The 25,305-nt window shown below is 40.3% G+C and overlaps 1 protein-coding gene across 12 annotated transcripts in view; it reads left to right on the top strand.

Annotated features, from left to right (window-relative positions):
* The window catches only part of Ldb2 (LIM domain binding 2), a 393,311-nt gene that overhangs the window by 300,632 nt on the left and 67,374 nt on the right, over nt 1–25,305 (top strand). For all 12 annotated transcript variants that reach the window (XM_021260246.2, XM_004847239.4, XM_004847240.4 and 9 more), the window contains exons 3-5: nt 6,916–7,088; nt 13,017–13,139; nt 16,501–16,584. In XM_021260246.2, the coding sequence (XP_021115905.1) occupies nt 6,916–7,088; nt 13,017–13,139; nt 16,501–16,584 (380 nt within the window). The remainder of the gene's footprint in view (nt 1–6,915; nt 7,089–13,016; nt 13,140–16,500; nt 16,585–25,305) is intronic.

Below are 25,305 nucleotides of genomic sequence, written 5' to 3'. Positions count from 1 at the left end.
TGGGCCTTTCTTTGACCCCTCTGTCTCTCCCCATTGGTCCTCCACCACCTCCTTAAACTATCACCAACTGCAGCACCGACTTGTAGAACAGAATAAAAACATTTAAACTTCTGTGCCCCAGACAGGAGGAGGTCTCTATTGCTGAAGATTGCTCTTGCACAATATATCGTCAGTACCTTGGATCATGGCTTAAAGAGTTTCTACCCATGATCAAAAGCACACATCTGAGAGAAATAGTCTGTAGTTAGACTGAAAGAATTAGGACCCAAGATAATCTGAATATGCTGGGCTACTCCGTTGAATTAAATGATGTGAAATGCATCTGGTTTATGTGTTAAGTTCCTACAAATGGGAATCTGTGAATTCATTGATGTATTACATCAAGTCATCCATAATTGAGTGTTAGGCAGTGTGGGCAAGCAGTGAGGAGCCGGGCTGGAGCCACAGCACCCATCTCACTTGGCCTTAATTAGTGAATTAATGGCACTAAGCATGGCTTGATGGAAAGCTCCCTAAGATCAAAGATGAGGTTTACCTTGGTCACAGTCATTACTCCATCACCTAACCCTGCTATAATCTGGTGTGAAGTATTTGTCAAGTTATTAAAAACCTGGTACATAGTAGGTAGAAGAGGAAAAAATGCCTTTTAGATTTCAGGGAAGATCGAAAGTTTTGTGACATTTGGAGATCATTTTGGCAAATGAATAATAGAGAAAAGCAGAGTAGGTTTATGAGATCATGTCATTGGCTAAAACATTGCATTTCCCTGTCATGGTACTATGAATAAATGTAAGCCTTTGCCATGGCTTAGAGAATTCCATACATCTGTCCTTGCCTCTTTCTCTGCCCTCCATCCCATTCTTCTTGATTATGCACCTACCATGCTGCCTTCTTGCTGATACTGCCACAAACCAAGCTTATTCAGTCCAAACTCTCATGTCCATTTTAGCCTTTTGCTACTGCCAGTCCCTGGGTCTACACCTGTCCAGTTGCATATCTTCCTGTGGTCTTGTTAAGTCAAAGACTAATTCCATCACCACCTCACCTCTTCACTGCAGCCTTCTACACTGGTTGAACTAAACTAGCCTCCCCTTGCCACCACATCTGCCCTGTCTGTGACACAATGTCTGGCCCATACCCATACAAGGTACTTATTATGCATATATAAAATGAATGAAACTTTGAAAGCGATAGAAAGACAATTGGAGAGAAGATATTTAAATCAATTTCCTTTTGTTGAAAAAATAAGGTAAAAGTATATTAAATAAAAATTGTATTAATTTAGAGAAGTAAAGGTAATTTGGGTTGCTTTCACTTTACAAAGAGTAACAGAATCTGCCTTAAACCACTATCACCCCATCAAAGTTTAATCATGTTTTATTTGCATTCTTCTGACTATTTATCACAGTTATTTACCATAAATAAAATCATCAGTATTGTTTTGTCACTCCTATGATCATTTTCATTTACATGTTAGCACAATGCATTCATTGGTTTCTAAATACAGATAAGTCTAAAGTTTAATGAATCTTTGTGTCTATTATGTACCTTCGCAGTGGAATTTCCATGGGGATTTCTGAAGCACAGCACCATTAGCAGAACTATATAAACTGCTCAAATTCAGACAACCAATTTATCTGTTATCATGTTTAGAAAACATTTTTTAATCATACAATAATTAATTATTTTAATATAATTAATTTTGCCTAATTGAAAACACTATGGTGTGGCTGTGTAGTTCTTTCTTCAGAGTTGGAAATTCATTAGCTAAGTAATGTCCCAGTGTTGAGTAGTATTAATACATTGTTAGTTACAACTCTTCTTGGTGACAATTTAGGACCACAAAGGTCCTAAATTAATTTAATTTAATTAGGTTTTCAATCTTTCCCTCTTTTTTCTTTTTCTCTTTTGGAAGTGAACTGTCTTTAAAACATAGAAACTACAGACATTTAAAATAGTAAATGATGGCCCCAAGTCAAAAGGTCTGACATTAGCAAAAGTATCTCAAGGGACTTGAAGAACATCAGAGCATTTAAGATCTGAACTTTAGAATTGCAGTTCTGTTAGCGTAGTTACCAAGAGCTTAGAGTCACACCTAACAGACTGCAGAAAATTAGAGGTTCACAACATAAGGAGTAATTGCTACATTGATTTTTCCCAAAATATTTGCTTGTGTCTGTTTCACTACAACTTCATGAGATTTATGTTTTAATCTTTTTATTGTTTTAATTTGTACTTTGATCACAAGTTTGGATATTTTCCTATTTAGTTATTTTCTAAATATAATTTTTTCATGGGGATTTCCCATAAACATCCTTAAGCGTTTAAGAAGAGCATTTCATAATTACAAATAGAGACAGAATGCTCTGAATAGGAGACTTTCTGCTTTGTGGGGGCTACACACTAGTTTACCTCTCCTCATTGAGTATCTGACTAAGTACAACTGGGTTTCTAAGTGGAGAAAATTCAGCTAATATCTACAGGTATCCTGTAGGTATCCTAATGTCTACGAAGAAACCCTACAGAAAGATACCAGCTAGATCCCTGCCTCCACACACCATCAGCCTACATCTTCCATAGTGACAACTGGGGATTGGATGTCTGAGACCACCAATGAAAAACTTCCTAAGGAACTTGACTGCTGGTCTCAGTGTCTAAATTGATTATGTTTTTAGCTATTCCTGGACGAATTACATTTACCTGCAAGGTGAATATTACATAAACATTCTTCGTAAACTTTTAAGCTCCTGAATAATTTAATCTATGTTTTTCTTTTTCCCTTTCATGAACACATAGATAAATAATATATATAATATATTCAACTTACATAACAGAAAATTTTCTGCACTATCTGGCTCTCCATACTTCCCAACATTTGAGACTTTGACTTAAATGTATTAGAAAAACAGATTCTCTTTTATAATCTACTAAAATCTTAACTCATTTCAAGAATATTTTAAGATAAAATCCTCTTCATGGATTTACAATGTAGATTTATGTATATCAATGTTTAAATCATTTTAGTTCTAGAGATTAGAGCATTAAGGTGTAAGTTTAGCATATAATAGATACACTATTGGTGTGGCTGATGAATTAAGAAATCACTGAATCCAAATCTGAAATGTTCTCAGATTTAAAGTTATTTGTATTATACTGTTCCATGTACCTGCATGGTTTACTACATTAAAACAATGTGTTAGTCCTCTCAGTGCTTCACGTATAATAAAATTGTACACTGAATTCAGGATTCAGAAGACGTAAGTGAAGAGTTGAAATTCACAAAGCCATTTTTTAATTATTGCCAATTATCACATTGTGTTACAGAGACTTAGATACCGCTTAACTCTCCAGACAGAAATCAGTTTGATTTTGAGTCTCTGTGGCAGTAAGAAAAATGGCCCCCAAAGGTATTCAGGTCCTAATTCCTAGCACCTGTGGATGCTGGCTCACCTGACCAAAGAGTCTTTTAGATCTGACTAAGTTATGGGCAGTCAGATGGAAAGATTATCCTGGATTGTGTGGGTGGAGCCAGTATAGGCACAAGGGTCCCAAAGTGGGAGAAAGAGGCAGAAAAGAAGTGTGAAAGATGCCCAGCATGTCTCCACCTGCTGCTGATAACTGAGTCAGCTGATGGGGAAAGGCCCACTTTCAAGAAATTTTAGCAGCATACAAATGCTGGAAAAAAAAAACCTGATTCTTCCCTAGGTCCCCAGAAAGAAATTTGGCCCTGCTGATACCTTGATATTAGCCCAACAAGATCTATGTCTGATTGTTGAAAGTAGAAGATAATACATTTGTGTTGTTGTAAGCCAGTAGGTTTGTGGTAATTTGTTACAGCTGCGGTGGAGAACTACTGGCATCTCTAACCCTCCTTTCTATCTTTTACAGCTTCTAACACAACACTCTGTGTTGTTCAGAGACAGACTCTCAGATATCTCTTGCAGTTGATCTTTTTCATCACTTCTCTTAATTATGTGTCCCTGTTTACTATCCTATTCCATGTTGGAACAAGATAGCATTAATCAGACCTCCTCTATATGGAAATGACTGAAACCTAACACAAACAGCTCAATAGGCACATCTCCCCTAAGATGATCCTCCAGGGTGTGGGGTTGGCTTCATTCCCAGCTGAGACGAAGGCCCAAATCAGTCCAAAGAATCTCTCTCTCTGCTTGGCTTTCTGTCCATGTGTACGCTTTTATTGGTAAAACTACTTTTCTTTCGAGGAGGGATTCTGAAAATACAAACATTTATTTACTTATGATTCTGCAGTTTTGGCAAAGAGTTTCAGGGACAGCTCCTCGCTGCTTCCAAGGACACCAGCTGGAGGCAGCTCATTTGGAATTCAAGAACTCCTTTCCAAGATGGCCTCCCTCGAGAAAGTTAGTGCTAGATGTTAATCAAAAGCTCAGTTGAGGATGTTGGCTGGAAGACCTTCTTCTGTTCCATGTGACCTCTCCAGGTGACTCTTCTCACAGGTTGACAATCTTAGAATAGTTGGATTTTGTGCATAGGAGCTGACTTTTTCACAAACACAAAGTGGAAGCTTCCAGGATCTTTTAAGGTGCAACTCAAAACTGACACTCTTTGGTTATGCTACATTCTATTAATGGAAGTAGATCGAGAATCCAGCCAGACTTAAGAAGAGGAGACCCTGCATACAGACATGAATATCATTGTCATGGTTCACTGGGGCCACCGGAGTAGCAGCCTACCCCATTGGATAACGATGGAGCTTTGTGATTAATGGTCCAGATCAGACCAGGCAGAAAGAGGTAGGGGGAAACGGGACTGAAAACAAGCCTCCAGTATCCATTACAATCTTTTCCTAGAGTGCCAGAAATTCTTCAATGAAGCAAAGTTGTGTTTCCTTCTAAGTACATTTACTATATATCTTGTACATTTTCTGGAGTTGGGGAAGTCATTAAAAATTTAAGTATAAAGTTAAGAAATTTCAAACTTTATTATAATTCACCTTCTCTTATATTATGAATAAGGATGATAATATATATGAAACAGTCCTATGAAAGAATTAAACTGTGCAGGATTTGTGATGAATAAACCATAATGTGATTAATCCAGTGGTGGTTATTTACCATAAACTCTTATATGATGATTCCTTAGATGTTGTAGTAAAATATTTTCACCCTTCAACTACATTTTTATGGTTTGTATTTATTCTTAACAGTACAGATCCCAAATTGTTAAATTACTTGAGCTGATTTACAGTAATCAGCTTAAAGTTAGAATATTTGAAATGTATTCAATTAATTTTATCTGTTTAGTGAAGTACAATAAAGTTTTTAGCCTAACAAAGTTTCCTTTTATAATATTAGCCATGCATATGTTTAAAAATATGGTGTACTCAAATTACTGTCATTTGAATTTTATATTCAGAGAATGAACATGCAGTATTGGATATTAGAGAGTATTTAGGAAATGTATGTATAAGGATTATTTGGGATGAAAGAAGTGAAGTTCCTGGAACATTTAGCACACACTTGTTTTACCCACAGCAAATATGAAGCACTAACAACTATATAAATTATTCAGAGACCAGTCATCTACGTCAGGGTTCTTTAAGGATCACTCCAGAAAACGGTTTGGATCGGTATTCTTCTTGTACTTATTTTTTCCAAGTTTATGTACAAAAGAGCCCTAGATCCAAATGGAATGGATTAATACTGATTCTTTTTTAATGAAATTAAGTATTTTAAAGCATCCAAATGATGATTGGGTGACTTTTCTAGCTAGGGCTCTCTTAGGTAGTTAATCTTAAATATTATCTTTGACTTTTGGGGGGTATTATATAGTGAGTGTAAGAGATTTATTAAAACCTTGGATTGCTTGAGAATGCTTTTAGGACTTTGCCTTAAAATCTGCACATAGGCAAAATTCCTCATATTATGAATTGGGATTTCCAGTGTAAGAGGATTTCAAATCAGTGCTGAGGCCAGGGCTTGTCGCAGGTTTGCTAAGTGTCATATGTCAGAAAGGCCCTGCTACTCACAATCGCTCAAACTGAAATGGGGCAGCACTGGCCACATGGAATGAAAGAGACCAATTTAGATCAAGTGGAAGGTATCAAGTTCTCTCAAAATGGACCTTTTATTCTAGAGAGATATTTTATCCAGTTCCAAAGCAGATGGAAAGATCAGCATTTACATAGTTATGGATCTCTTTGTATAAGGAGATGCAGTTTACTTCTTAAAGATTTCCATTCTTTACAACAGTTTGAGACTCTGCGTTGGAAGTAGCAAGTGTTTTGGTATTAAAAATGTGGAGTTAAAGACTCCAAATACCTATTTTTAAGTAAATGATTTTGAAATGTGCACAAAAGTATTTTTTCATAATAACATTTTTGGGAATTAATTCTGTGGCTTTTTGGGTCACAATCTTGTACTCTCTTGGGATTATTTTGGAGATTTGGTGAGAAAATGCCAAAATACACCAGAAATTACAAAGGATATGGTATTAAAATTTATATCACTACTACTGATAATAAAAATAAAACATAATTGAGTAATTGGCTTATCAACAACACATTAAAAAATCTAAGTAGGTTGTATATGTCTTATTTTTTTGAAATCATATTCACTAAAAAGTGTACACAAGGTCCAAATTGGTAAACGCATCCCTCCTGCATTATTTTTAAAGTATCTGCTCTCATTTTATTGGCTTTTAGTGGACACAAAATCCGAAGACATAGCTGTCCACATTTTTCTTAAATAGTTGGGGATATTTTATTAGCCACAAGTCACAAGGGTCATGGTTGTTTAGAAACAGAAATTACCTTCTGGCTTGGTTTCTGGAGATGATTTGTATCCGGCCACAGAAGGCCTGGGGATGGTATGGGGTGAGTGGGTCTGCTTGGATATTTTCCTAATGGTTTGTTTCTCTGTGTTTCTCTCCCAGCTATTGGTAGGACCCTCATCCCTCGTTACTTCAGCACTGTGTTTGAGGGAGGGGTGACTGACCTGTATTACATTCTCAAGCACTCGAAAGAATCCTACCACAACTCCTCCATCACAGTGGACTGCGACCAGTGTGCCATGGTCACCCAGCACGGGAAGCCCATGTTCACCAAGGTATGGGCCAAGCTCGGGACCTGCCTGGTTTCCTTTTGGGTGATTTAAAAGACAATAACGGTGGTCTTCTGGAACTTGGAACTGGTGTCTCATGTCTGAGACACTGCCGGCTCCATGAGGCTTTGTGTGTGTGACTAAGTTAGACTTAGGTTAGACTTTTCTGGAACTCAACAGACGATCCTTTCCCGTGTAGAAAAATTAGTAAGTGCAAATATTTAGTTGTATAATCTGGCAAATGTAAGCTTATTTTACATTTATTTATTCAGTTAGTTTTGGTGGTGCTGGGAATTGAACCTAGGACCTCATACATCCTAAGCACACGTTCTGCCCCTGCGGTACCCCCTCTACTCCACAGAAGTTTATTTTAATGAACACTAGTTCATTGCACTTGGACTAAGACTCATGGTGAGACTAACTTGTGATATTAATGACAACAGCTATCTCTTTTAGTACAAAACACAAGCAAAGATCTCTTCTTTAGAGTTGAAAAGCATTGAATTATTGGAGTTAATTACCAAGGCCCAGTAAATTAAAATGTTTCTTATTTATTAATTGATGTTGTTGGTGCAGCTTAATTTTCCTTGTTGCCAATACCCTTGATGCTATGGTATTGTGATTTTGACAGTTTAAATTTGGGATGAAATAAGGGGGTTTTTTCCTTGTTTTAACATTTGGGCAGAGGAAAGTTGTCATTCGGAAACAAGCTTCATGTTGAGTGCAGACGTCCATGCCTAGAGTTTCCCTATGGAAAGGAATGGCCATCTGAATGATGGTTTCATCTGTCCACGTTTTACTTTCTTCTGGCGATGCAGAACATTTGCATAATTTTGCAAATCACATAGGTGCACGATCTATTCCTTCCTGAAGTGACAAAGTCTCAGTACTGCCGAGAAAACCCTTTTCTCCTGCATAATTATTACTGTTCTCTCTCCCCTTACCCCCTTAATGTGACTTTAATTCAAAAAAAATGCCACTTATTTATGCTTTAACTTTAAGAGGAAGACAAGAATCCACAATTATTAAATAAAGCTTTACCATTATTAAAGAACTACTTTTAACTTTTGTAGCCATTGTAAATAATGCATTTGTAGCAACTCTTTTACATACATACTCAATTTCTTCCTTTCTCAGGCTAAAACTCTTTCATAAATGAACATAACTGCTCTGAGGGTAGAGTGCTGAACATTCCAGACTTGTTTTAGATCAAAGAGAATCACATTCTTCCAATGAATCCTAAGTGCTATTTTAATTCCTATCAAAAAACGAAGGTTTTCCTCTGCTGCATTCTGTCTTTTCCTGGAACACTCCCTTCCCGGAAGGCTGAGGCATCAAAGCAGTCACTGGAAAGACGTGGACACCCACCTGCTGCTCCCTTGGGCCTGAGCATCAGTTATTTGGGCCACCCATTTTACTCTATTCCACAGCAGGATATTTGCCAGCCCTGCAATGAATATTTTCATACCATGCTGAAAAAATCGCTTCCTGGAAAAAGCAGTTCAGTTGTAGGGACTTAGTCCAGATGTTAATTACGTTTCTTAATTTTTAGAAAATTTGATAAGTTCTCCCTCCCTCCCCGTTACTCTTCAGTGATTATTATACTTCCCAAAGACTATCTCCAATTTTTCTTGTACTCTTATATAAATTAAAAATAACTTGTTCTTATGTAATAAAATACTATTCTGCTGACCATAAAATAATAGGCTAATGTGCTTTCAGTATCACAAAGAAAAAGAATTTGGAAACTAATGCTTATTTTTTGCTGTCTGTACTTGGTATTACTTAGCACATTCTGTGTTGGCAGCATTATGTTGTTCTAATTTAGACTACCAATAAACTCTCATTCCCCAAATAGCATTTGACCCAGAGGTTCTGAGTTGCTTTTATGAAAATTTGGTCAACTAGTGAATCAAAAATCAGCCACAGTCCTAATCAACGGTAATATTAAATATTCCTCAGGGGCATAGTGAGTACTTTGCAATTTCCTGATCTCAGAAACATTATAGATTATGGATAAATATGTAATTAGAATTTTAAAACACACATTATAAAGCCTTTCTTTTATGTTTTCAATTTTGAATCAAGTAGAAAACAAAGCTTAATAATCAGAGCATCAGGCTTTTCAGAATCAAAGATCCCTGAGTTATATTTATACTTGAGGATGTGAACAGTGACAGATGCTGAATGTAGGCTACTTTTTGAGATTAGTTTTAGATTTTGGAAACTGAAACAACAGTTGCACCCATTACAGGAGACTTTTATCGCCTTTATAAATGTAAAGGTATGTTTTTTCAGCTCTCAGGCATTTATTATGAAATTATTTACTACTGTATAAAAAGTACCATGGAATTCCACCCACATATGAACACTCACTTGTGTCCTGGACAGTTAGCTTATTATTCTTACCACAGCCTGTATACCACATTGTAGTCCAGAATTTCCACTCTTTTCTTGACTCTCACCAAACTACTATGCCAGTGATCATATTGCTTTAATATATATGCCAGATCTCTAAGCAAAACACAAAAAGTTTTATGTAACTGTTAATCTAAAAACACTATTATTCCATGCATGCTGTTCAAATATAAAGACTAAGAAAATTAGATAAACAGTTCCACCTAAAAAGCCCGTCTTATTTTATAAACACTCTATGAGAATCATTGCATTATACAACTACATGATTAATTTTGCTTTGCAATTAGTCAAGAAATAAAAGGGTTAAAAAGCTCCAGGTTAGTTTGAGAAATGTTCTTTTTTAGTTCTCTTGTTCCTGGCCTAGTCTCAAACTAGCACGTGATCTGCTGAATGCCTGCCAGCCTCTTTCTTGTTGATCCTCCGGAGACCATCTGTGCTGGGGGCATTGATTAGAGTGTGTCTGCTGGGATTACATCTTTTCTGTTGCCATGCCAACTAATCAGCTGATTTTGGTTACCACAGAAACAAAATGTCAGAGCTCACAATACGGTAACATGAATTCAGCACAACAGAAAATGTTTTCTTAATTGAGGACCCTTTTGATTTTGGATTCCAGGGAAAGGCAGTTGTTTTTTTTTTAAAAAAAAAAAAGGCAAGCTTTAGATAAAAGCTATATTAATTTCATTGATTAAGAGGAATGTACAGAATTATTTTGGAAAAGATATTAGCTCCCCTTTATAAGCTATGCCCATTTTTTTTACCATTTCTGAACAAGGAATACATATACTGTTTCATATTGCCTCTATTCCATTTCTGATTGTCACATGTAAAACAAATCACAAAGCCTTTGGTTTCATTTAACTTCCATTATGGGGGCAAGGTACTGCCTAAGATCTGGAATGAAGCTGTGTGTATAATTACTTGGCTAAAATGAGCAGTGACCAAAATTCTCCCTCGTCCTTTCATTCAAAGGAGTCATTTAATTTTCCTTAAAAAGAAAATACAAAACAAAGCACAAACATTCAATGCAGTCATCTCAAATTCAATTCCAAGGATTCCCATCTTGCCCATAGTACACCCTGGATACAGCTAATTCCTTGGTTTTGACTTAAAAAGAAGGAGCCCAACACTTGCGGCAATGTTCCATTTTGTAGGCCCATGAAAATTTGATGGCAAAGGGAGGTCCTGTACTAGTTCACTATGTCACCGGAAACAGCACACAACTTAACTTGACCTTACAGATGCCCGCGCTGAGAGTAATCCCTCAGGACTATATGCATGCCTTCCCATTATGAAACTCTGTTCTGTAGAAGCAAGCCAGGACTTCCACCCACGTGGAGTTTGTGGTTCACAAACACAAAACAAATAGATTAGATAATAGAAAAGCCTGACATTTAACTGGACTAATATTTGTTTAAATAACCGATAATCCCCTCTCTTTAAAAAAAAAAAAAAAAAAAAGGATTACAGTTTCCAAATTTCCCTGTCCTGTGTTCTCAGGACATTTTGCTGTTGATGCCTGGCCATATCTATGCCCCTTTTATGAGAGTTGTCACCACAGTTGGCTTCTATCATACTAACATCTCAGGGGGAATCACGTAGTTTAATCTCCATACAACTCTTTTGAAAGTTTTGGTAAATTACTTCCAATGCTGAGGCTGCTTTTAAGGGAGTGTTTTGGGGACCTAAGTTACCCTTGCTTATGAGGCTACAGCTCTCATAGCTAAGATACCATAAACGCAGCTCTGAAGATGATTCCACTCAGGAGTTTGGGAGCAGCATGCCCAAATGCTTGAAATTACCCACTGATTCTGCTGATTAGATCTGAGGCAGAGGTCTTCACCCAGATTATCAATAATTATCTTACAGTGTCTCCTAGATCTTTGATAAAGGAAGATGGCAGGCGTTCACAACATCTTTCTTGAGTAGTGCTTTAGTAGCACTCACTAGTAGTTGTCCTGTATTGGTTTTGGCTTATTGAAAGAAGATATCACTTTCAATCAGAGTGCATAGAAATTACCTAACTGCTCTGAGAACATAATTGGAACTCAATAAATAGTGCTGTTTTGCTGAAATTCCCAACAAAGAAATTGATAATTCATTCATATGTCACAAGAGGTTGATATATTAACCCTCCTAATGGACTCTACTTTTAGAAACGTTTATAGCCTATATTCAGTTAATATTTACTTACTTACTTATAAATGTGTTTTTTAAAGCTTCCAAAATTTTGTATTGTTGTTTTCAGTCTATGAAATTTTTTCTCCAAAAAAAGCTTAATCAGAAGATCAATATATTAAAAAGAGATAGTTATCATTTACTATTATTCTACTTGTGCCAGGCACAATACACATATGTATATATTTTCCTTTTACGTATTTTCTCAGCAATTCTATATAAGGATGTTATTATTCCTCTTTCACATATTAGGAAACTAGAATTTAGGGGTTTATTTAATTTTTTCCAAAGTCTAGGATGGGTAAAAATGAGTCAACATTCAAATCCAGTACTTTCTGATGTCAGAGCTTCCATCTGCTATTGTAGACTGCTTCCCTAAGGCAAATAGGGGCTGCTGAAGGGTTGTGACTATTCATACTGGACTAGTGTGCTACTGGCACTTCCTGTCTCATACTTAAAATAGTCCAAGTGCAAATGCCTAACATTTTCTTTCACTTCAAAATCATTAATAGTGAAAAGAAGAGTAAATAAAATAGGAACTGTGTGCTAAAAATAATATGCATATCAAAGAATGATAAAAATGCTTCCATCTATAAAAAGGAGAGCCTCTGAAATCCTATTGTGTTATATGAATAATATATTTTTTTCTTAGAAAAATAAAAGGCACCATTCCTCCAAGAATGGCCTTATATGCAAGCAGAATTTGTCATTGCTGATGGGATGAGCTCAAGGAATATACTCTTTCAATAAGCCTCCATTTTCCACATGTCAGTAACTGATATCCCTGACCTGGGTTAAGCATTGCCCTCTGGAATTTCTCTTTAGAAATGAAAACTTCCTCTAGTTGGGTAACTTTATCCTAACTCACACTTAAGCATGAGTGATATTGTAGGATACTATTCAGAATAAGGCACACAAGATTGGAACAAGCGCATAAGCTCCCATAGAAGGGGTGGTGAACATGAAAGAAAAGTAGGAAGTGAGAGAGTACCATTCTTGTGTGGTGCATACTGTGTGCTAAGAGTTTTTAACCCAGTGTCCCTACACGTGGGCTCTGTCTCCATGTTTACAGATGAAGAAACAGAGATTCATAGAGTTTCAGTAATAGAGTTAATAGCACTTCATGGCTAGTGAGCAGCTGGTCTGTCTGTTGAATCCACCAGTTCTAGAGCTGACACTTGTGCCTATGTCCCATGGTGACCCAACTGAGTCACATCTTTCCCAAGACCCCATGCTGCCCAAGGACAGTAAGGAACACTACATGAAGTGGCTGGTGTGAGTTACAAAATGTGGCTATTGTGAACCGCCTAACAAATGAATGTTGTTTGTTGCTGCTAGGTGTGTACAGAAGGCAGGCTGATCTTGGAGTTCACCTTCGATGATCTCATGAGAATAAAAACATGGCACTTTACCATTAGACAATACAGAGAGCTGGTCCCCAGAAGCATACTAGCCATGCATGTAAGTAACTTAATTGCTGTTTTACTTTCTTTTCTTTTCTTTCCTCTTCATTTTACTCAGGGGGAAACTGTGAAAGAACCCCAGTGGTGTCCTTACATTTAAGTAATTAACTCTTAATTATTGAGTTTTGCTCTCAACCACCTTAACCCAAAGCCCTTTTGTCATCTCTCGTTTCTGAGTTTGGTACATTGTGAGACTATTAATACTTATTATTTGAACTCCAAATTGAGATTACTTCAATAAATGGTTGTACTTTTCTTAAACTGTTCAGTCATTATTAAGTACTGCTCTGCTCCTGCTAATAAACCTTTTAACTGTATGAGTGGGAAATGAAATAAAAGAGGAAGTGAGAACAGCTTCCAGTTTTGATTAGAACCATCTGTCAGGATGTGGGAGCCCTGTACCTTTGGTTCTGTGTCAGCAGGAGTTGGTCCTTCCTAACCACAATGTTGGATTTGGGATGGAACATCTGGGATTTTCTTGGTGTCATTTGGCCATAATCATATCAACTTTATTGAGCACTGGGTAGGTCCAGGCATCAAATCCAATTAATGACACCCTAGAGATCTATTTTAAAGGTAAATAGGAACTACTCAACTATAGTCCATTAAGAAGGACTCAAAAGCATTGACTTTAGTCAGTCCCTCCTCTATAAATTCTGGGTGCAGCAGCTTTTGTGAAAAACCTTTGAAACATACTCAGACTTGATGGGCTGAGGAATATCAAAAAAGAATAAATGACAGCAGGCACCCTTTATGAGTGTTTACTATCCCAGACATTGTACTAAGTATTTTGCAGACATTATAATGTTTAATCCTCACAGTCACTCAGTGAGAAGAGTTATTATTCCTCTTTTAGAAGTGAGGAAGCAGATTCAGAGTTCAATAAACTTCCCAATGTTTTTCAGCCCTGAAGTGGCAACACCAAGGCACTGACCCCGCTGGTTGTGTTGGCCGAGCCTAACCTAATAAGTCAGCTAGAATTTCTAGGCTATTCAGTTCCAGGCTCCCTTGTTAGGCTGTTGTCCTCAACCCTCTCCCAGCTGGTTAACCAAACCTCTGCTCTTTTCATTCACCTTGGGCTCTCTGCTGTGGCAACCCCCTTTCCTACCCTATCATTTCTGTGCTCTGTGCTCCACATTCTATATAATTTTCAAAGCTAAGTTCACTTCCTTCCTTCCTTCCTCTTCCTCCTTCTCCTCCCTTCTCTTCCTTTTGCTTTTCCTCTTCCTTCTTCTACTCTTCTTCTTCCTCTTCCTCCTCCTCCTTTCACCTCTTCTCTTCCTTCTTCTTCTTCTTTTCCTTCAATACTGGAGGTTGAACCCAGGGCCTTCGCACTAACAGCATCCCCATCCTATTTTTTCTGAGACAGGTCTTGCTAAGACATTAAGTTTCCCAAATTGGGCTTGAGGTTGCAATCCTCCTGCCTCAGCCACCCAGAGTGCTAGGATTCTAAGCAGGCACTCCACCCAGCTTCCTCAGCTTTTCTTGAAGATATCAGGATGTCTACTCTCACTCTCAAAGCATACTGAAAGAGAGTAGAAGTTGGGAGCCACATACCTTGGTTAAGACCATGTGGGGCTGTATTCTTGTTCATATATGGCCTTGGGAAAATGACATAACATCTCTGTTTCCTTATCTCTAAAATAGGTACAGTAAAAAAATGTGCCTAAGAGAATTGGCTTGAGAATTGTTTTGTTGTTGTTTACCAGTGGCAAAGTTTATTTGAAAAAGTAAAAGTGAAGAGTGAGGGAGAGATTGGCTCTGCAGAGTGAGCTTGTCTGAGTGAAAGAGGAAGGAGCAAGATAAAAGAGAACACCCTGGAGAAAGCAGGGCTGGCTATGGTGAAGAAAGCCACAATAGTGTGGCTTGACAATGAAGAGTTAATAGCTATAAAGTTCTTTGAATACACATGGTCCTCTGCAGTATTGCTGTTCAGTTAGCAGCAGCAGCAGCAGCAGCAGCATTCTTTCATGCATTGATTAGTGTCCTGTCTTCTTCCTGTAATGTAAACTCCTTGTCATTGCCCATGACTACTTCATGAATCTCTGTAGAACCAGCACCTCCTAGAGTGGCTCAATAAATATAGGCTCCATGCCCACCAAGACTCCCTCTCAAGAAAGTGACACAAAGTTGATAACCTCTGACTATTTTTCTCCCACATTTGACTTTTTATTTATATACACAAATCCAATGATAGTATCACTGTAGAAAAAAAGTAAGTACAAGGATGAGGGAAAGGGGATGGCAGGGGTGGGGAAGTAGAAAGTACCAAGACACTTCATGTGTATGTACCAGTTTTCCACAATGAATCTGTTTATTATGCATTACAAAAATTTTAAAAAGAGAAAAAATCTAAGTTCCAAAAAAGTAAGCATAGAAAAACATAAATTTGTTATATTAGGATAACCTAGACCAGTGATGGCAAACCTGTGGCACACATGCCACGATGGGCTCTTTGTACCATTGAAAGCTCTAAAAGGTTCTCTGTCACTGGCCGAGACACACTCATCAATGCAGGTGTGGAGACAAGGATATTTACTTACATCTCCCTCTCTGTAGTGCCAATTTGCTTATACCACCTGGGAAAGAAAGGGAGACAGAGAGAGAGCACTGACCAAGAGACTCCTGTTAAAGTGGAATGCAAAAAGAATTTTCATTTTTTGTTTAGCCAAAGGTGACATTTGGGAGGCCCATGGTATTTTACCTCCACTGATAAAATGCAGCTGGCATTTTGAAAACTGTGATACTTACCTAAAAATCCTATGGAATGAAAATTGTCTGTTCCTAGCCTCAGGTTAATGAGGAGAAGAAAATCTCAAATCTCTCTCTCTCGTTCTGTCTCTCTCTCTCTCTCTCTCTCATCATAGATTTATGGTATTGGAAAGTGATCATGGATCATGGTAGTTGCAAAATTTTCAAATACAGTCCTCATCCCTGAGCTGTAAAGCCATCACCCATGTCGCAGCAGGAGACAAAGGCATGGCTCTGCCACATTAGGAGGCGCCTCCTCCTCTGGTGAGGGCCCTGGCCGTGGGGCTCTCCTGCAGGGCTCAGTAACTTTCACCTGCAGACACACCCTCAGGGACTCCCACAAAAATAATAGTACCATTTTTCTCTAGGATCAAGTGCACATCTGAGGCAGTTTGGTTTCTCCAAGTCTTGCACAATTGATCCAAAAGTGTCCTTGAATGCTATATGCAAGAGTCTTCAAAATGTAAATTAAATTATCTCCAGCAATCTGTCCCTCCAAGAGAAATCGACAGTGTCACGATTGCATTTCTCAGCAGCGGTAGCACAGTCTAAGGTTTTTGTGGGACCATCTCATAAGGATAAAATATATGATTTTTTTTCTTATTTAGGCACAAGATCCTCAGGTCCTGGATCAGCTGTCTAAAAACATCACCAGGATGGGTCTAACCAACTTCACCCTCAACTACCTCAGGGTAAGACTAACTGAATCATTATATTTCCTGTTAGAGTTTGAGAAATATTTCAGAGGTCTTTATGCATCTTGAGCCAGAGCTAAAATGAGACATAATATAGCACAATTTGTGTGTTTTGTACCAGTGTGTGTGTGTGTGTGTGTGTGTGTGTTTTCAGTGGCAAATGGGGTTTAATTAACAGAGCATCAAATCTAGAATTTGTCAGGGTTGAGCTTACTCTGTACATTTGTGTGGCTCTTGGAATTAATTATTCAAAGGCTAGCAAAGTCTCTGCTTCATAAAATGCTTTGGTGCTGTTTGCCTGCTGGTTGTGTCAGGTTTCTATTGTGCTGTTGTTGAGCTCCCAGCCTCTGTGTGTGCAGCTGGGGACCCATCCTTTCCAGAGAATCAGTGTGGAGCCTGAGAGAGCAGCTCTGGCTGCACTGTCTCCTTAAGAAATTTCATCTGGTGTTGTAATGCATACATTTCTAAGGCATTGTTGGGACTCTTCGAGTAGTACAGGCTTTTCTGGTTTGGATGTAAATTTAGTTTTGTTTTGTTTTTTGGTACTGGGGATTGAACTCCGGTCCTTGCGCTTGCGCAGCAGACGGCGAAACCACTGAGCTAAATCCCCAGGCCCAAATTTAGTTATTTTTAAAGATTAAGCATTTTAGCCAAAATTCCCTGCATATACAATACCCATTGCCTATATATTTGGCCTATAGGGTCACATATGAGGATTGCATATCTCATACGGGTTTGTAAGGTGGAATTCAGAAGTGGAGCTGTAGGTGAATGGCGTCATTTACAAACCCAGCATTGTCCTCCAGAGTCCATGGGAAGGTGGTGGCCCTGTTCCACCTACTTTGCCTCTGAAATGTCGAGTTTCTTCAGTGTGCAGCAGGGCTCTTCCCCAGGTCACCGACCCTATCACAAAGCACATTCCATCAGTTCTTTATTCTTTTTTTTTTTTTTTCAGTTCTTTATTCTTAAGTCCGATCTGGGCTTGTGCATCTTGTTTTGTATTCGCTATCATCCTCTGTTTACAACTCCTTTCCATCTGTTGAAATGTGGATATGCTCTGGCTAGGTTTAGGCTTCTGTGAATTAGGAATGATATGGTGGATGGGGGAACGAGAGATGGAGGGAGAGAGAGGGAAGGGGTGAAAGAGAAATAACTGAAGGGGGAAATGATGTAAATAGAGCTTTTGCAAATGAGATGAGGGCCAAGAGTTGGAGGGAGCAAGGAGGGAAAGGAGAAGTAGGGAATGAAAAAAAAAGAATTAAGATGTGTTATATACATACACCAACTCTTCATGATAACTGTAATCATTACGTACTACAAGCATGCACTAATAACAAATTTTAAAAAGAATGATTTGGGCAGAGTTTTCCAAGAAGTCATTCACATATTGCTAAACACTGAAGATGCAAAGCCAAAAGTCATGCTTTCTACCATTAAGAAAACCACTCCTATGCAAATAAGAGTCCTGGATCTCCCCCTTCCTGATCTTAGCCACTCCAGGCTACCTGTACCTCTTCTTTCAAAAGGCAATAGTATGATCTGAAGTGGTAGGGGTGGAGAAGGGATCCATGCTGCCTATCTGGCTGCACTCATGTTGGAGAATGGCCCGTTTGATCGCCGGGAAGAACACTGAAGCAAGTTGTCCTGGTCCACTTGGGAAAGGGGGAGGTGAGGAAAGTGATGGCAGGGAGAGGCGGGTGCTGGCCACCAGCCAAGCCGTGTCCCCCCTCCAGCTGGCATAGGCTAAAATGAGAGTCAGGCACTTCTCATCTGTCTCATTTCTTCAGAGAGATTTCATCTTCTTAATTTTAAGGGGAGCTGAAGGCCAAAGCTCTGTCTTCTGTGACTTCTTCAAAGCTGATCTGAGGCTGTTGACCCTGCCTGCCAGAGGAATAAAAATCTCTCAGCAACTTGTTTGCATAGTCAACATTTACAGCAAGTTTTCATAGAAAACCTGTCCCTCATAGAAACAGGTTGCAGCAGCTATATGAGCAGCACCCCCAGCCACTTCTTGGGTTTTAGTCCAGCAAAGTTTCTTCTGTGTACTAATCCCCCTGTGCTGCAGTACAAGTCCTCTTAAAATAAAGCCTCGCTTTGGCATTCCTGAAAAAGAAAGAAAAATCGACTCCTGTGAGGAGAAATTATAGACAGTGGTTGCGTTAGTTACTTTTTCCATTGCTGAGACAAAATACCCTACACCCAAAGTTAAAGGAGCAAAAGTTTATTTGGCTTACAGTTCACAGAGGTTTCAGTCCATAATCAGCTGGCTCCAAGGCATGGTAGTACATGGTAGAGGAGAAAGTTTATGGAAGTAGAAGCAACAAGGGAATTTAACAGGGTCTTTCTGCCCCTTTTATCTTATTCAGACTACTTAGGGTGGGTAACATTCACACCCTTAATCCTAGTTAGTGCTCTTGAGTCTAGCCCTGTACTGTGAATCGATTCCAGCATCACACTCTAGATCCAGCCATCTCCCCGACCTGTGACCACATGAGGCTCTGGGGGGGAAACTAGACACAAACCATAACAGTGGTAAATACCATGATAGAAATTTCCAGAAGGAATTATGAGAGTATCACCAGAAATACCTCCTAGGTAGGTCTCTGTCAGAGAAGGCTTCTTAGGGAGGATGATACATAAATTGAGTGCAAAGAAACGAAGAAAGTTATACCAGGTGGAGGGAGGCAGGAGACCCTTCCACCAAAGGGAAAGAATGAGCAGGCACTTAGGAAATGCCAGCTGTTTGCTGGTGCTGAATGTGGATGGAGAGGCCAAGAGGGGAGGAAAGGAGAGTTAAGTGGAATCCAGGTCTTGAGCACCTGGCTGACAGGGCTGCTGGGCTAAGGGAGTTCTTTGGCAGCTGAGGAAGCTCTGACAGTCCTTGTGCTGGGGAATGGAGAAGGTTATTCTATTTGGGGCTTAGATGCCCCAGGATGAAATCCAGACCTGACAGAAACTGAGATCAGCTGCACTTCCCACCAATTCATTCCAAGTCTCCTGCCAATTGACAACTCCAGACCACGGCCAAACAGCCTGCCGGTTCCTACATGGAGGGAAAGGGGCAGTGCCGGTCAGGGGCAACGTGCGTGACCAGGGCACGTGCCCTCACACTTCTGTGCTCTGCCTGGCTTGGGTACCCAGGCTGAGGAATGAGGAGCTCGGGGTTATTCTGTGTACAAGAATCCAGAAGGCTGCTCTACACTGTCAGTGAGCTAGAGAGGTTTATGTGAAAACAGTGACCATGTCCCTTCTCAGGCAGAGGAAAAAGTTCCACACAGTGTGTCCTCAGCTGACCCCCATAGGGTTCTGGGACTTTGAAATGTGTCCCAGACTTGCTGACTAGCCCTCTGGTGAGGTCTTAAACAGATTCTTTGTTACATCTTTTGGCTGCATTGAGCATGGATTAACAAATGCTAAATTTCCTTCCTTCCCCCACTCCCTACCCCCAATGGCCTGGTCTCAATGTTGACTTCTACCCTGCAGTTGAGGCCCACCAGGTCCCCAAATCCTACAGCCTCTGGATTAAGCCCAGAAAGACGGTGGAGGTGGAGGAAGAAGGCAGCCCCTCTCCTGCCCCTGTGCCCCGGAACCATTTCTGGGTTGGGGTGTTAGAAAGCAGCATTTCAAGTGCCACCTCAGTGGACCACTGGGGACACACCAGTCCTGTGCTGCATAACTGCAACTGACCAGTCTCCCAACAGCCCCTTGTACTGTCACCATCCCTGGAGAAACTGGGACACAGAGTGGTTAAGTAAGTGAAATAAATCACCCAGCTTTGCAGACCAAAACTGGCTTGACACACAGGCAATTTGCTGCAGAACCCATGTCCTTTCCTACAAAACTCTGCCTCCTTCTTGGTGAAACCAGAAAGGTGATGGTATGGGTATACCCGGGCTGTCCTTCTGGCCTTCACTGAGGAGTCCTCATTTATCCCTGCTCTTTCATCCCCTTTGCCAAGAATATCAGCAGCTCCTTGTAGAGTTTCATGCAAGGATTAAATCAGACAATCATGGAAAGTGCTGGAGATGGGGCACAGAAAGTGTGATAGTGTTTGATGTCATAATTTATTGAGCAGCTACTCTGTGGCCATCATATTCTGTGTCCTAGAGCCACATAGAATAGTGTGGCATTGGCCCTCTTCTCTCACTCAGGGTCCACTTCATGCTACTTGATTTCCCTGACTTGTAACCTGGGTCAGCAGCAGCTGTCTGCTTCAATTCTTCCTTCTTTTACTCATGTCTTACTCCATTCAGTCATCTGCAGATTGGCTCAGGACACTCTACTGTGCCCACTCTATATTCCAGGCAGTATTCTGGGAGCTGGCCCCCATCATGGAGAAAAACTATGGCCTCCATTCAAAGGCAATACTCTCGGGCTGGTATGAAGCCAGTGATGGTGGTCAGCTGTAAGTCCAGTGGGATGCACTGAAACGGGGGAATGCCCAATCCCTGGGTCTCAGGAAAGGGGTCAGGACATAAGTCACATTCCCCACCAACAATGCCTTGGGGCAGTCATGGGCCACTTAGCAGTCGTGGGCTGAGCAGAATCTCAAACCCATAGCTCAAAACCAGGACACACAGGCTTACTTCCATCATCAGACAAATGGCAGACAAAGATCATTTCTTCAGTTTAGAATTGAGATTTGGGATTCCACCAGTAAGCTGGGCTGAGTAGTCTGTAATCCCACTTCTAGGGAGTCTGAGGCAGAAGGACTGTGAATTCAAGGCCAGCCTAGGCTACATATTGAGATGCTGTCTCAAAAAAAGAAAAATTAGGGCTGGGGATTTAGCTCAGTGGTTCTGCCACCTGCCTTGCAAGCGTAAGGACCAGAGTTTGATCCCCCCAAAAAAGAAAAATTATTCCCCAGTAGTCTTATCACATAATATTTTTATGATAGCTGAACAGTTGCTAGATGTATTCATTGATAAAATTGCCTTAGCATCTCCAGCTCCTCTGTGTACCTAAGGAAGCAGTGGTTTGCATAGGCCTTGGAAGGTCATCGGAAGTGCTGTTCAAACAAAGTTAATAAGGAGCCTTAGTGACCACTCTCACTGTTAGAAGAAGAGTTTGGATGGGATATTGGCAAATCCAAGGCCTTCTGCATCAGTAGAATTCTGAAAATGTATTCAACCTGCTTCGTAAAAGAGGAATAGGGATTTTAAATGCTGTAGACATCTGAAATTTCAATACTAGTGTCTTACATGTTACAAAATTAAGCAGTGTGAAAAGTAAGCAATTACAATCATCTACCTTCATCCAAACAAGTTTATTTATCCCCATGAAATTCTGGATCACTTTCATGGAGACCTGTCGTCAGGAAATACGAAGAGCTGATGGCCGTGACTCTGGTCCCTGGAGGAAGGGGCAAGAGAAGAATAACCCCCAGCTCTGTGGTTATGAGAACGGATGTTGGAACAGCACTTTGGAGGGGGCTCTGGTGACCAGAAGCTTTTGAAGTGACAAGAACAGCTATTGCCACTGAATTTTGGTTGTCAGATCTCCTGCCATCCCTACCCCTCGCTTCCCAGCAGAGGTTAGAGGTGGGCTGTGCTCAGAGGTGTGAGGATGCTCACTGGTGCTCAGGGAGCCACAGCCAGAGGTCACCAAGCCAGTGGAGGTGGCGGTCTGTCCAGGTGTTAGACTGCTTCCTCTGGAGGCTGCCTGTGTGTCCTCTGGGAGACTGAGGCATAGTGATCAAGTCCCTGTCCCTGTCATAGTTATTCAGATAGATCTCTAGAGTGGAGCTGGGATCAGCCTTGAAGAAGGAGGAAGTCATTGCCTCCCAAGTGACGCATTTTGTGAAACACACCCTCCCTCTACCAGTAGGGAGAGTTGTTTTATAATCAGTGATAGAACCACTCAATAATCTGCGTAGCCTGGTGATAGAACCAGGCTTGGGAGGAATGGGCCAAGAATTCAGGAATGTGTTGTCTGTCAATATTTACGGAAAGGAGTGAGTCTTGTCCCTGGCATCTGATGAAAGGATCCAGCCCAGTGGCCATGAGGAAGCAGAGTACAGTGTGATACACGCTGAGCCATTGGAGACGGGGAGACAGCTTCTGGGCCACTCTGGCCAGTTGCACGATTCTTTGATGCCATCTTTGGGTCAGGCCGCTGCCGCAAGTTGCTCATTGCCTAGGATATGAGAAAGAACAAAGGTGTGTTGGGCAAGAGGTCAGTCCCAGGTGTAGTGATCAATGTGATAGCTGACATTTGTAGAGCACTTCACATGTGTCAGACGCTGCTTCTGTGTGTTGTTCTCTCTTTCTCTCTCTGACTCTTTCTGTGTCTCTCTGTCTCTCTCCCTCTCTCCCTCTCTTTCTCTCTCAAAAGTACAGTAAGCTTAGGACAAAGAGACTATTTGGGTCCTATTTTGTAAATGAGGAAACTGAGAATCAGAAAAGTAACTTACCAAGTTTCCAAACTGGTAAGTGGCAGAATAGGGACTTGAACCTGGTCTGATTCCCAGAACAGAGGAGAGCAAGATGTTGGGGACGGGTATGGGAGGCTGCAGTCTTCCTAGAGGAGATAGCCCTGCAGTGTAAGTGATCGCCATGCAGACAGACAGAGGCCAGTTCAAACATGGGGTCTACCATCACTGTGAGCCGTGACAGAGTGGGATGGATAGAGCCGGTGGCTCTGGGGACGCCTAGAAGCTTCCATGGATGCAGTGCAAGTTTCTGGTTTGTTTTTGGCAAACAAGGTCAGTATTTTTGAGCAAATCTGTGCAGCCTCACTGAGTGTTACCATTCTAAAGAAGATTTGTTCCAGTGACAGCACAGCATGCTCAGGGAAAGCAGGCTCCTACTGTGACATGAGCTTGGAACTCAGACAGACCAGAGTGTTTATGGGTCTGCAGGGTGTTTACAAGAAGGCCAATGGTGCATTCCCTTTCTCTAGGAGTTTAAGACTGCATTCCCTTCCAGCTCACATGGTCCAGCCCCAACTGTGGATGTCAGATTACCCACAATACTTTCCTCTCCCCATAACCCTGAAGATACCCACTCCTTGTTATTCTCAGCAGTGGCTCCAGTCTGACATTATAGGTTTGTGTGTGCAGTAGTCAATTGCTCTGCTTCCATGGGCACCCATGGCCTTCTGTGCTCCAGCATCACCTCATCCCCTGCAGTTGGTGCACATTGGCCATGCTCTCTAGTTTCCATGTTTTCTCACAATATGCCTCATGGCCTGGCACCCTCTTCCTACCCTTCCCTTCCATCTACCTTTCCCAGGCTCTAACCTTCTCACCTATCAGGACTCATCCACTCAACACCTCCCTTGAGAATCTCTCCCCAACTCTCAGCGATGCTGGGTGCCCCCCACCGGGGACCCGGGAGCTCTGTGCACATAGCCTCATGCTCAGTTCTTGGCAGGTCCCATGTAGGAGTTGCCACTGTACTCACTCCTTTCCTGCCCTAGAGCAACTGCCACATGAAGACACATAAGCACCCAGTAAATGCAGCTTCATTGGTTGGTTGGTAAATGGGTGGTGGTTTGGTAAACGGAAAATTTAATTTTGAATGACATGAAAAATCTGTATAACTCATCTTTAAAGTCATTCCTAGAATTTTATCATGAAATCTAAGGAGAAGAGTAAAATACGTTGCGAAAATAAAAGGAACTATGACAAAATTCCAGATCTTTCTAGTGTGCAAAATTCTCAAATACATAGAATTTCTAATATCAAATTTTTATTCTAATATCATTTCTACTTCCTCTTAATCTGTATTTAATTCTTACTCCTAATGCCATTAGGCCCTTTTCATTATTTTGGAAATGCATCCTTTCAAACCTGGAGGACAAATATTTTAATGGGTAATTATTTTTGTCTATTTCCTTTGGCTAGATTTTCTTGGTGTTGGAATACATATACTTTTGGAGGATTTTTTAGCATTATGTTTAATACAACTTTAAAACATCTCATTATCCTGAATCTCAGCCAAAATATATTTTTGTCTGTGTGTTCTCTTACTCTTTATCCACCCATATGCATAATTTCTGCTTAAATGCAATCAGGTTACATAGGTTTTCTTAATGTTATTTGGTAAACACTTATGATTTTCTACATAGTCATCATATTAACCGTTTATAATAGCTGCAATTCCAGTGTAGTGCTGTGACAGTGTTTATTTAATCGTTTCTATAATGCTAAGTGTTGAAGTCTTGTTCAAGTTGCTGCTGTCATTAATGCCATTCCCCTAATCACCTTTGCCATACCCTGCCCTTAAGAGTGTCTCCAGTAAGTAGAAAGCTTAACATTAGAAGCCATATGAGCAGAAAAATAACTGTGCTTTACATTCAGAGAAATGGAAGTGCAAATTCTAACTCTTCTCCTTCTTACTAATATGACCTTGTGCACGTTGCTTACATTCTCTAACCCCTCTTTTCCCATGTGAAAATTTGGAAGAATAATAAATAGTCTCATGAGGTTGGCATGAATATTAGGTGAACTATAGCTTATAAGACCTAGCACACAGTAAGAGCATAATAAATGCTGCTCCCCTCCTGTACTATATGAAGACAATGGATCAGGGTTCAACTCCTGACACTGCCATTTATTTTTTACATAATATTGATCATGTGCCTTAATTTCCCAGAGCCCCATTTTTTGCAAGTGTGAGTGATTATGTCCATTATGAATCATAGCAACTGTATCACAGGTGAGAGTTAAAATGATAATGCACATGAAAAATGCTTTTTAAACTCTAAATTACTACT

This window comes from Heterocephalus glaber, unplaced genomic scaffold (assembly GCF_053883595.1).
Source record: "Heterocephalus glaber isolate CG9 unplaced genomic scaffold, H.glaber_assembly_v1.0 deba00001509, whole genome shotgun sequence".
NCBI classification, from domain to species: domain Eukaryota; kingdom Metazoa; phylum Chordata; class Mammalia; order Rodentia; family Bathyergidae; genus Heterocephalus; species Heterocephalus glaber.
The sequence above is the reverse complement of the archived record's forward strand: the minus strand, read 5'-3'. Positions and strand labels throughout refer to the sequence as shown.